A 13,841-nucleotide genomic window follows, 5' to 3' on the forward strand; every position below is an offset into this window, starting at 1 on the left:
TAATGTTTTACATTACCATGCCACATTGCCAACTGTGATCAAGCCAAACGTCCTTTCACACCTACTTAGAATGTGCAAGACCAAGGCCTCTGCCAAGACAATCATGGATCTCACTAGTGGCAGGCAGTCTAAAATGAGGATAGTTGATTGAGAGCTATGACATAATTTCCTTTTGTCCTCTGCACGTTCCAAATTAGCATCACCATAGAAAATGATTCCCAAACATATTACTTTCTCATAAACCTTTACAAAGACCCATTCAGGGTCTAAATTTTTGTAACATCGTTGTATCTTGAAGTGCAATAACTATATAATTTAACTTAAGGGTTCTTAAAGATCAGCATGTAACAAACTATTACAGAACATACAAAGTGCTGCCGGTGAATGAAGCAACAACTCCTTCAGTATGTGTGGCAGATTAAGGTGTTTGTACGACATCCTACACAAGACTCATTTGAAGCAAATAATTTAACTGCAATGTATTCATTCTTCAATTCTCTGAACTGAGTACCTATTAACATTTTCATACTTTGCTGCATGACTCAGTTTATTTTACAATGTGTACACCACAGTAATCTTTTCAATTTCAGAGAGCAATCTTGTTAAATGGAAGTCAAACTCTCAGCGGAGCCTTCTCTTCATTAACAAAACACACTTAATTATTCTTACTCGTGAGAGTGACAATTAAAAAGTGACACACTAATGAATTTACTTGCAATGCTTTCATAAATCTTGGCATTGTGACACTATAACTACATTTTAAGTATACATATTGATGCTGTAGATATTGAGACAGAATTTTAATTGAGGTTGGAGATAGCAAGAATCTTCCTTATGTGATTAAAGCGCCAAGCTTGTTTATCTGCAAAATAGGTGGACCCAGGGGAAAAGCTCTTCAAGCTGAGCTTATCCAAAGCCATATACAGTAAGGGGGCCGTGGTCCATGGAGAAACCAGGAGAGGCTTACAAGTAAATATATGACTGCTTTTAATTACAAAATAAATGACATATTCTCTTGAGAACTATTAAAACAGTTTGACCTTGACTTTCACAAACAGCCAAACAAGATAATGTCCGGGATACACAGCATGAAGTAATCAACAACTGGGCCCAAGAAGAATATGGTCAAACATATTAACGATTAAAATGGTACCCAGCCTTCAGTGCAGGTAACTCCATTTGAGCCTGATTACATTCTTATTCCTAATGTGCAACAGATTTATTTAATATGTAGTAAAAGGCGCCAATGTGAAGTTATACTTAGAAATGAAAACCATATATTGTAACCCAACACTTGTACTTGGCCCCACATCGAAAAAACAATACGTTTCCATTATGTACTATATGAGCAGCCCACTCAGAAACAGAGTAATATATTGTGACAATACATAACCTTCGTACGTACCTTCGCCATTATCACTGACCTCTCTAACCACAGGCCTGTTGGCCGTCCATGACTCAACAGTTTAGATCAGCAGATGAAAACATCAAACATCTCCCCGCAGCAGACGCAGCATCCACCCTGTAAAAAATAGCATGATTGAATCCAGGTGTGGGAAGAGATAAGTCCTGTACAAATACAATGGTTGTGTAAGGTCAGCTGAGGAGGCCCAACAACTGTCGAGCAACTGGAGGAAATGTAAGACCAAAGACATTACAGAGAAATAACAGTGAGATTATCTAGTGAGGGATTTAATTTGTGGGGCACTGTTTGGTAAAGGGAAAAAAGGAAGGGAAAATAGTAGCGGTCTTTGGCCTCACAGTCCATCACTTACAGAATCTCAGGCTTTGAAAGTGGTTGCACATGGAAGAATGCAGGTTTTTTGAGGAGAATGCTTTGACAGGAGAAATGGCTTATTCATGAGAAGTTATCAAAGGAGTTTGAAGGACAAGGTAACAATAATAGGCTGAGTTAACCATTATGTAAGGCTTTGCATGGGAAAGTGATCTGGAAACATTTACTTCAAAAGGAGATTAAAGAACCTCTGCAATGTTTGGTTTAGTGACTTACTGTAAGAAAATCTTTCCAAAGTCTTTAGAATCAAATAAAGTGAGTTTAAGATGGAATGGAAGATACAGATAAACACATTGCATGGAAATCAAATGTTTATCTCGTTGAATCTCAGTGGGAATGGCAGTAGAAGTAGCAACTGTTGTCTTTTACATGGAGTAATTTAATGTTGATGTCACGAATATGGCTTAATAGAGCTTTATGTATTTTTGCTTTACACCTTTAAAGGAATAGTTCCACATTTTGGGAAATAAGCTTGTTGCTTTGTCGCCAAGAGTTAGATGAGGAGATCAACAGCACTCTCATTTCTGTCCGTTAAATATGAGGCCACAACCAGCAGCCTGTTAGCTTAGCTTAGCATAAAGACTGGAAACAGGGGAAACAGCTAGCCATGGTCTCCTGGAAACAACAATGGTAGCATGGCAAAAAAACAAACTTGTCATTACTATGCTTTAACTAGAAAAGACTCTCAATCAACCAGAAAACACCAAGACTTTATTAGTCACCTAACAGGTTCATCCATTTTCACTCCTGTACCGTCCAGCTGATTTGAAGGAGATCATAATTTATTCAGGAGGTCATCTTTGACCCTTTCCACCACTTTCTGGTGTTTGCGAAAGAGAGTTGTATATTTGCCAATATGCTCCAGTAAAAATACATAAATGAATTCCTGATAATACTCTGCAAACGCTTAACTATTGCATGGTGATGCCAATCTCGTTTCTCTCTGACTTAAGTTTTTATGTGTAAATTGTGTATTGTATGAAATCTGCTATTATTGTATGAACAAGAAACTGTAAATAAATGACTATGTGTAAACTTTTGATTCATACTATTTCCTGAGTTGTGTTCTATGTTTTGAGGACCCACTGAAAAATCACTTAAAACAAATTTGTCAATTTATAGTGTTCCTAACATACAATAATTTAATTTGTGAATTAAACAATACAGATAAAATGTTTGGCTTTGCAAAGGTCACAACAATAAATATAGTTCAACATACAAAACAGCAGCTGCTTACATTACAAATGGTAGTGTTAAATACTGTAAGTAAATGTGCCAAACGTTACAGTGTATGCAGTCTGCAGGCATTTTTGGCAGATACATAATTCACATATTAAGAAACAAAATGCATTAAAATCAGCAGAGCATATGAAATAACTTTAAGGAAACATATAACAACGGGATGCCAAGAATGATGCTTTTCTCAGTGAGACTCAGTGAGAATAAAAATGTAAGAAACCACTCCTGTCCTGTGCAGAATCTTGAACAATGTTTACTCTCACTTTTCTACTGACACAAAATAGCTGCATCTCTGTTGTGTATGCCCATTACCCTCCAGGTGATGAGTTATAATGCACAAAGTAAAACCTCACATTTTTCTCCAGTGGAATAATAAAGTAGCACAGCAGGGAGAAAAATGAGTGTCGAGCCTCACTGTCACTGACACCTTCATGACTGGGCTCTGTGCCTCTGAAAGAAAATGGAGCTGACAGAAAACATAGTGAATGACTGCTCTCACCACGGAGTAACAAAGAAAACACTTGCATCAGTGCGCACACATATAAAGCTAGAAAAACACATTTTTCTTGAGTCAGTGGTGCATTTCAGGTCGTGAACCTCCCTCCGGCGCCTTACTAATCATTTCTTTTGAGTCCCATTGCGTCAGTAACAGACAAACCTGTCTGTGCACTGGCCAGGGACGGAGAGAAATGCTGATGGAGACGTCTTTACGCCGGGACTGCCACCAATCGTAATTGCAGTGCCCTTCATGTGTGTTCTACTTGCTGGAACTCTATTTGGGTTAAAAAACTGTCCAGAAATACAAATTCTGAAAGGGAGTTTCTGTTGCGTGACATCACTGGAATAAATGTCTAAATTTATCCAAAGGCCACAACTCAGCAAGTGTGACTGCTCGTCTGAGAGTTTAAGAGTTGGAGGCCTCAGGTAACGCTTGTTGGAGACATGGAAGAGGATTATTGGTACTAAAGACCATGAGACCGTTTAGTTTAGTTAGATATTAGCTGCTGAAAAAAAACTTATCATTACACTTCTGCTATTACATGATTCTACAAATGTTTCCACTGAGTGGAAGCTTTATACAAAAAAACTGTACCACAACTGGTAATAAGAATCTACGTTTTGTAAAATAAATCAAGATGATAATCTTCGTTTTCTGCACATCTGTACTATTCATTTTGTTCATGTTGTCTACTTGAACTGCATTTGCAGATCACTGCATTTTGCATATACTTAAATGACTCCTATTACATCTAACTAATTATTTCTATCTGCATGTGAATGTATCCTATCACTGCAATTATGGTTTTATTTCTGCAAATTATCATTTTGTATATAGAGTACATTTGAGATAACATTACTTGCTTGGTAGTGCATACAAGTGCAACAAGACTAGCAAAAGATGGGAGAATTGCGATGAAAAGTTTTGAAAGATTTGCAGATCCACTTTGGTAGTTAGTTTCAACTAAATATGTATTGGCTTGTGCAAATTTCATTGCTCAAATGTAAAGAAAAAAAATGTCAGAACATATCACTCTGTAATATTATTATCAGAAATTATATAATTATTATCTTCAGGAATCCTTAAATATCTAGAAAATTATCAATTACAATATCATTATAATAATCAAATACTGTATGTTAGTAACATTTTGTGTTTTCATGTTGCATGTGTGCTACTGTCTGGAGTGTTATTGAGGTCAGCAGTGAGCTTGCAGCTCTCCATGTTCAGTGTCTGTGATGATGAGTCTCTACCTGGAATGGCAGCAAGAAAAACTCTGAAGTTATTTCATGATGTCATGTCCTCTTCAAACAATCCTCTCCATATCGTCCTGAGTTCACAGCAATCAAAGTAGAAACGGTCTGTGAAAATGACAGATAAGGCTAAGGAATGTTTCAGATGGCTTGGGTTTGTGGAACAAGTCTTAAAAATAGACCTCTAACAGCGGCATCACGAAGGGCTGGAAGATGAGGCTGTCGCACCGAGGCTGTTCTTCTGATCTGCACGAAAAGGCTCCAAGGAGAGACGACTGCCGTGTTTCACGTACACGTTGCCATCCTCCAGCTTGACTTCATACACTTGTTGCTGAAAAACAAAGAATACAAAACGTCATAAAAGCTGGAAGAAAGACGGCATCATGTGCTACCGTGGAACTCACACAGGTACAAGTAAGCTTACATATGTATTTAATGTCACCATTTACAAGTTAGAAATGTAGCAAACCGTCCTGTGAAAACTCTCAGAACATCAGAATATTTCTTTTCATATTTCTTCTACTGCTTGATAGTTGACATCACAGTGATGTACCAGAAGAACAACAGTTTATACAAATGATTAATGGAAAAAAAGACAAGATGTTTATGGGAAGTGAAACTCTTGTTTGGACTGTTCTTTGCATGCTAACACAGGGAGAAAAAATGTTTTACAAAACAAAAGGGGAACATAATCTTAACTCTGACTCATGAGCTTTGATTTCTTATGCCGTGTCAATCAGTGAAACTTCCTACATCTAATAGAAGTGGATCATTTGTCTACATATCACTGCAAATGTTCACGTCGACTTCCAGGTGCAGTCAGCAAGTGAAGATGGGGATACAATGACGTTTTCATATGATTTTTTTATCATATGAAATTAGAGGTTTGACACACATAGCTGTGTGCATTAAGTTCTAACTAATGATGATATATTGGGATATGTTTGGGGTCTTATTTATGTTTTTTACTAATATTGTATTTGTATACTGAGACATATAAGGAGATAAGGCCATATTTTATCACTGACCTGTAAGGAGGTCCCTGACTTCCCAGTTCTGAGGTCAAAGTCATAGTCGTGCCAGGGACAGAAGACCTGCAGGACTCCATCTGCCTCCTCGATGTCCCCCTCGCACAGAGGACCGCCTGGGAGACAGGAAATTGTTAATCACAGTTTATTCCTCTCAAAACAAATGACTGTTGCTGTCTTCCCTGTAGGAAAATGTGATTGTGAGGCTTGCATAACATGGTGTGGAACTAATAAGAGGTGAAAGGTCTATGGCAGCAGGGGGTTGTCATAGACCTTTAAGTAGGCTACCAGCTGAGGGATAAAGGGGTTAAATCATAAATCCTCATACTTTGTTGGAGGTAGCATAGCCTGCAATTAAAGTCTAACCCACAGAAGTATACAGTACAGTAGCCTACATTCTCCATATTACGGTGAATAGACGTATTATTATACATTTATTAAAACGGGATGCATTGTGCATTATTATGCCTTTAGAGAGAGCTAAATGGTTAATATAAGCGATTGGTACTGAGGCTTTACCGGCATGTGAACAGCGAGCATCCATGGCAAAAAACTCCCCCTTCACGTAAAAGAGGCAGACATCAGAGTCGTAGCCGAGGGAGGAGTACATTAGACGGCAGCGCTTCTTGGAGAGCCCCGCTGCCGGGCCTATGAGTCTCCAGGAAACGCCTTCCGTGTTTCCCTCTTCATCTCCGGAGCCAGAAGCCATAGAGAACGGCGAATTTACTGGTTTTCTAATTTGAGCTACTACCGCGCAGCTTTTTTCTGCCGGTGCAAATGCATTTGGCAGTTCGCTCGGTGAAAATATTCCAAATTAACTAGCAGGCCGATTTGTGCGACGGTCAGCCGTGCGGGACTGAGCTGCCTTCATCCGGGCTGCAGCCTGCCAGCGAGCCGTCACACCGTCACACCGAGGCACGCTGTGCGCTTGAGCGTGTAAGCTATATGTAATTTAACAATGAATAAGCAGCACAGATATTCTTCACAAACCCACATATGTATTATGCTATTGGCTTATCAGTTTCACATATAGGCTACAGCTGCTCTAAAAATCATCGTGGCAGCCCGAACAAGCTTGCTAAAAACGGGCCTTTCATCATTTCAGAGCTTAATGCGGGGACTGCTGTCCATCATAAATGCATGCTTCATTATGAATAGACCCAGACAAACTTTTCCTGTTCTTTGAGTAGGGTCAGTCGGTGACAATGTTTCATGTTCAAACAATGCAACTCTGCAACTATACCAATTAAGTAGACTTTCTTGGTTGCCCTATTGGGTTTATTGAGAACACTTTAATAGAGTATTGGACTTGTTCCCAAATAGTGTGGTAAATGTGGAACATTACTTTTTATGTACTGTGCAAATAGTTGAAAACCATTTCTTGATTATCAGTTATAAAGCCTGCTATTGTTCTTTCATGGCAGACTCCATGTGTAGCCTACGGTGCTCCAGACGGGGATTTGGCTGATTTCTTGAGGTTGAGTTTTCCACAGTGCAGGTTCTTAACATTATAACTAATAGTTTGTGAGCTCTGTGTCTCTGCCAGTGTTTAAGTTGTTGAGCTTGCAGGTCAACTGTGTGATGTTGTCACTTGCTGCAAAAAAAATCCATATCAGTCAGTAGTACCTTATCAAATAAAAGTTGATATAACAGATAAAACGTAGCCTTAGAAAGATGTCTTAAAACAGGATATCCAACTTCAGTCAATCAGCTTAACCTTAAAGAGACCTTTGATATTTAGACATCTGTCTAATATCAAAGAAGATTAATGACTCATAATTACCACCAGTGTATAAAACTGACCTTTCCAGTAGTATTGAATTTGATAGTTTTGCCACCTACAAATTTGTCCAATTGGCAAATTGCAAAAAATAAAAACACATAAATGATGATCTGTATTTCCTCAACTTTGATTCACTTTGTCTCCATCGCTTTATTGTGCCAGTAACAATCCTGCAGGCAGTTTATCCCAGAATGTGAGTTACTGTCTAGACTGGAGTGATGCATAACAGAAGCCACTTGTTCTGATTCCTGACTTTGAGAAACCGTCTCATGTAAGGCTGCAGCGTGAGCGCAGAGGAGAGCTGTGAAAACGTGTCATGGGCAGGCAGAAAGAATGTGTACTGCGTCTTGTCAGAAGTTGGATCTCATCGAGAGTAAATGTGAAGTAAAATCACTGAAGAATAAGGAGAGCCAGTGTAAAGAAACCTGAGCTAAGTGACTGAATTCTCCAACATGTTGTGCTCTAGGCTAACAGCCTAAACAGATTGACAGGTTTTCATCATTATAACTCAATCTACATACATGTCCACCTGGGACATTTAAAACCTTATGTAGATATAGATTGTAGATAGAGACTTAATAGTATTAAGTGTGAATGCTGAAGCTACATACTGTATGCCCCAATGTTCAAAAAAACAATTCCCCCTTGGTAGAGAAAACATGATAAAGTGACCTGCACAGTCTAGAAAACGCAATGCAGAGCCATATAGGCAAAAAACATTTTGCATGCTGGGCGTCGCATGCAGCTGGTGCCCTTTTTATTATTTTCGCCCCTGCCCCTCAGACAGCCTGAGTCCACCACTGATGCCAACAGTTTTGATTAACATCTACATATTATGGACTAGCATGTCATATAATAGTACTGTAGAAATCTTTGTGTGTTTTTTTTTTTTTTGCAGAGATTTCCCAATTATAGCATTTCAGAGAAAATACCCGGAATAAAACCCAAATAACCAGCAGCAGTAAAACACAGCTGGGAATATTTGGGCGTGCTGATTAGCACAGGTACAGTAGGCTTGAATCATGCAGCCCCACTCATACAGCAGGGTTTGGAAAATCACCAAAGGTGTTTATTTTCAATAATGCAGCCAACTAATTATAGGGTGGGGCCCTGAGGTTAGAAAATGGTCCCTAAGGGATTTCAGCCAAAAAGCTGTACAGTGAAGTGGACAGCTGCACGTTTGAGGTGGCACTGACAAACTGACAGACATTACCAACAGCTCTGCTGCTTGGCATGCTGGAAGGTGAGAAAACTGCCAGGTACACGCTGTTATTCAAATTAAATGAGCTCCAAATGATTTCAGTTTTTAGAGAGAAAAAAATAAGTAATTACATCCATCAAAACGATGTATTGGGGAAAAAATGAATCAGTAGGCTGGATGAGATTAGTAAACAAAGATTCAGACAGTGAGAGACAGGCCAAAATGAGGATAGCACTGTCCATACATTTCTTTGACTTCTTGTTGCAGTACCACTGGACAGTGTAACTATCTGTGTAAGGCAAATTCGGTGTAGAGAAAGTAGAGAAAGTCTGGCTTGGATGATATAAGACTGAGAGTTGAGACCAAAACTCATCTATCATTAGCCTTGTCTTGTCCACAACCCAGCAACCACCCTCAAATGTCTCCTAACTCATCCGCCAAGAATGGAGGGAAGACAAAATCTCCAGCCAGTGTGGTTTTTATTAGCTAAGCAAATGCTTCAGCCAAGCTCAAAACACCGCTACCTGCTTGCTTTGCTCTTTGTTCCAATAGATCTTGTCATTCAAGTGGTTCTCGTTTCATGTACCGATATGAGGAAAGAGTGATTTAAAGCTCCCACAAGGAGCTCATACAAGGATAACACTATTGTTTGCTTGGTACTTGATGTCCTCTATAACTGTTGAACTTGAATAGCCATAATGTCGTAATGTCACTTCAAATGCAAATCCAGACTCAACTTTGATGTTAAGTGGACAGGAAACTGAACCCACAACTGACTGCTGGGCCCAGTCCCAATGTCTGCCCTCACAGACCTGCATTCCCAATAAGCCCCAAAGCTCTGCGCGGTCCCACTGTGAAAACGATAAGTACTTAAGGGCTCTTTAATAAACGTTTGAGCTCTTTATGTACACTTTATGTAAGTCTGCAATGCAGCTGGCTTTGCTTGAGGGAATTGCCCAAAATTGATAGTGTTCTAATGTTAAAAATAGGGATAACAGGAGGCCCAGTGCATCAAGAACATACAGCAGCAAGCACTGTGTCTAGTTATTTTATGAAGGCTCAAATTGCTGCGCTATTGACATGCTCTGATCAAACAAAAGAGCAGCAAACTTTTAATAAACTACATAAGAATTATAAGTCTCGCACTAAGGTGCCATAGATATCCCTTTTTTTCCATAGGTAATACGTGATTTCATCAAGTGCCAGCCCATTCCATGTGAAGCATTTTGAGCCCTTGCACCTTCTTGAACTACATTGATCACACAGGTGATGTTCAAGGAGTGGTTAAACATTTTGGGAAAATATGCCTATCTGCTTTCTTGCAGAGAGTTAGATGAGACGATCGGCACCATTGTTACACCGTGTCTACATGGGAGGCGTAACTTGAGCAGAACGTTAGCAGAACGGCAGTTCCAGGAACCGCTCAGTCCTCCATCTGTGTTTACAGAGGATGCATTCATGCACAGTATTCAGTGTAGGTCACCTGCCCTTTAGCAGCACTCCAAACAAACAATCACTGTAGTTACATCGTGAGCTTAGAATTATAAGGTTCTATCTCCATTTAGGGTAGTTCTGAGATATTGAGCATCAAAGTTTTTACATCCCAGCCGGCAAAACTGTTATGTAGTATTTTATTTTATTAATAACTAACTAACAAAATATTTTTTTTTTACAAATACCACACAGGCATTAATAAACACCTAATGGATCAGATTATGTCAAAAACTCAATTTCAACCAAAAGTGGAGATAGAACCTTATAATTCTAAGCTCACGATGTGTTAAACGGATGAAAATAGACTTGGGGCGTAAGAATACTTTTGGCTCGCAGTTACACACCTATAGTGTGAGCGGTTACGTGGCCTGTGTCAACTGGAATAATTTAAATAGAAGTGTATCTTTTCCGTCAGCCGTGTGAGACAGACAACCAAAAAAATGGTACTGAAATTAAGGTACAGGGTGGTAGGGGAAGAGCCATGAATATTCATTAGGGAACTCATTCCCGATTGGCTCGCCCTGACATTCTTACCCCAATCCCACTCCTCTTGCCTAAACCTAACCAACTCAACTAAAGCAGGCAACGAGTACTAGCCATTCAGGGATGAGTTCCCTAATGAATATTCATGAGTCTTCCCCTACCACCCTGCAAAAAAAAATATAGGCTGCCTGGCAAGATCACGGTAACAACAAGACTCCAGGAAGTCACTGTGACTGGCAAAGAAATAGTCTGGCACATAATCCCTGAAACCCGTGTCATATTTACACACCTACACACGTTATTTGTGTGTTTTGTTTAAACAAATAAGATATACAGTAACACGTTAATTAGTGAGCTGTAGATGTGCTGGTAGGCAGATTTTGTTACCCAAAAACAGAGCGAGGTTAGCCGTTTCATGCTTTGTGCTAAGCTAACTGACTGCTGGTAGATTCATATTTACCATACTGACATGAGAGTGGTGTCAATCTTCACATTTAAGTCTTAAAGGAGAACTCCGGGCAATTTTTACGTTAATCTTGATCGCTATAAGTATGTGAGTACTGTCGATAGCAAAAAAAAAGGAGCCGAATCGGTGCTAGCTAACTGGAGCTGCTGCAGCTAATGCCGAGAGCTCCCACTTAGCTAAAACGGCAGTTTTGGGGGCATATCATAAAGAGTGCCTTTGTGCCTCTTAACAGACACAAAATGCAATTAAAATGTCTGTGCAACATGAACAGGGCCCTTACATGACAACAAGATGTGTTTTCAACTCAGACATTGTTTAAATTCACCTACCCTGTTAGCTGCGAGCTGCCGTCTGGGATGAGTGAGTGTTCAGCCAGGCTTCGGTAATAATCATCAAGCAGCAGTTCCCTCTGTATTTGTAGCATATATATCCATTTTGTGTGCGATCCATCTGGCGTTGGTGAATAGTAGTCTCTGCAGTGGTGACCTGTGTGTTAGTTGCCTTAGCCAGGCTAGCAGGACCGACCGGCATCCTTCTAATTCCTCCCCGCCTTCCTCACCTGCCGCGGCCGACAACAATCCACGGGCGCCCGCTGGTCTGGTGGATGTCCTCCAGAGGACAGTTCATGCTTTCGCGGCGAAATTTTTGCAGCGAAAAAAGTTTATTTCCCCCTCAAAAATAGGTAATTGAGCACTGTAGTGGTTATGATCATATTAGTGACTATGTAACTACATGGAAACGGCCCAAATGATGCCTGTTTCTTGTACAGTAATAGCGTTACTGAAGGCTAGCTCTAGCTCCATAGGTTACTCCAAGCTTCTTCCCTTGTGAACACCTCCGCTCTTCACTCTTCTCACACCACGCTCTGATCTACACACTGCTGTTTACCTTTTCCTGCTACAACTGAAATCCCACGGGACTTCAGCGCAAGACTACAGCCAGCCTTCTGTAACGCTGTTACTTTACAAGAACCAGGCATCATTTGTCCCGTTTCCATGTAGTTACATAGTCACTGATATGATCATAACCACTACAGTGCTCAATTACCTATTTTTGAGGGGGAAATAAACTTTTTTCGCCACAAAAATTTCGCCGCCAAAGCATGAACTGTCCTCTGGAGGACATCCACCAGACCAGCGGGGAGGCGGGGAGGAATTAGAAGGATGCCGGTTGGCCCTGCTAGCCTAACACACAGGTCACCACTGCAGAGACTACTATTCACCAACGCCAGATGGATCGCACACAAAATGGATATATATGCTACAAATACACAGGGAACTGCTGCTTGATGATTATGACTGAAGCCTGGCTGAACACACTCACTCATCCCAGACGGCAGCTAGCAGCTAACAGGGTAGGTGAATTTAAACAATGTCTGAGTTGAAAACGCATCTTGTTGTCATGTAAGGGCCCTGTTCATGTTGCACAGACATCTTAATTGCATTTTGTGTCTGTTAAGAGGCACAAAGGTATTCTTTATGATATGCCCCCAAAACTGCCGTTTTAGCTAAGTGGGAGCTCTCGGCATTAGCTGCAGCAGCTCCAGTTAGCTAGCACCGATTCGGCTCCTTTTTTTTGCTATCGACAGTACTCACATACTTATAGCGATCAAGATTAACGTAAAAATTGTCCGGAGTTCTCCTTTAAGTGTGTCTCTTTAACCAAAGTTTGAAAAGTTCCAGTGCTTAGGTTGACAATAGTTCAGTTCAGTTCAGTTCAGTTCAACTTTATTTATATAGCACGTTTTAAAACAACCATAGTTGACCAAAGTGCTTAACAAGCTCCAAAAATCAAAGAGATAATATACACAAACAATACACAATATACAATACAAAATAACCAACAGTAGAAAAAGGTCAAGATATCAAAGCTCAACTTAAATTGAAAGCCAATGCATAGTAATGAGTCTTAAGCAAGGACTTGAACGTTTCAATGGTCCGAGCTGTTCTTACATGAATAGGTAGACTATTCCAGAGGTTAGGAGTAGCCACTGAAAAGGCTCGGTCACCTTTGTTTTTTAACCTATAGGACTGGGCCTCCTGTTTTGCAGCAGGACTCCCGCCCCCCTCAAAAATAATATCAGATCCTAAGAAGAGAGAACCCTGATTAGGGTCAACCTCAGTCCATACCAAGTCTTAAGTCCAGGGGGTGGACAATACAATAAAAACACCAAATAATACGAGAATAGCCTAAACTTTCTTTTGAGAGTTGCCACATAAATCCTGAAATAAGTGCGGTGGGAATTATTTGTCAAGAAGGACATCCTCCAGTTCGGTGAGAAATGGGACGGAGGCAACTCCACACTCTGCTCCCGAGCTCATATAAAGGTTCAATGTTGTAAAAATCTGGTTTCTGGGGAGGACATGGAAGGATCTTGTTCTTAATAGTGTTCAAGAGACAACTCTTTGATTTGTTTAGCAGTGTTTATGGGCGCATCAGGATCTTGGAAAACACAATTGTAGTTGGGAATAGTGTTTGCACCAACTTAACCTGTAAAATAGTCTCATTCTTTAGCTATTATATGACCATGCAGAGCAATAATCAGATCTAATGACACGAGATGGCTGCTCACACCATTAGAGTCACTGTATTAAACTGTT

General features: G+C 40.1%; 1 protein-coding gene across 1 annotated transcript; it reads right to left on the reverse strand.

The window, feature by feature from the left end:
* Positions 1-2,484: 2,484 nt before the first annotated feature.
* Positions 2,485-6,911, reverse strand: si:ch211-212d10.2 (uncharacterized protein LOC557710 homolog). Its single transcript, XM_031318376.2, has 3 exons — positions 6,334-6,911; positions 5,815-5,930; positions 2,485-5,117 (listed from the first exon to the last, which is right to left on the reverse strand). The coding sequence occupies exons 1-3, from the start codon at positions 6,521-6,523 to the stop codon at positions 4,983-4,985; spliced, it is 441 nt and encodes a 146-aa protein (XP_031174236.1). The 5' UTR covers positions 6,524-6,911; the 3' UTR covers positions 2,485-4,982.
* Between the last annotated feature and the right edge of the window lie 6,930 nt (positions 6,912-13,841).

Source organism: Sander lucioperca, chromosome 11, assembly GCF_008315115.2.
Source record: "Sander lucioperca isolate FBNREF2018 chromosome 11, SLUC_FBN_1.2, whole genome shotgun sequence".
NCBI lineage: Eukaryota > Metazoa > Chordata > Actinopteri > Perciformes > Percidae > Sander > Sander lucioperca.

Bases quoted from the DNA above. Each gene is read 5' to 3' on its own strand.
- si:ch211-212d10.2 (XM_031318376.2), bottom strand. From the start codon at position 6,523: ATGGCTTCTGGCTCCGGAGATGAAGAGGGAAACACGGAAGGCGTTTCC. The intron at 5,931-6,333 runs GTAAAGCCTCAG...CCTGTCTCCCAG, and splicing joins TGCTCGCTGTTCACATGCCG to GCGGTCCTCTGTGCGAGGGG. The intron at 5,118-5,814 runs GTCAGTGATAAA...TTTGTTTTTCAG, and splicing joins AGTCAGGGACCTCCTTACAG to CAACAAGTGTATGAAGTCAA.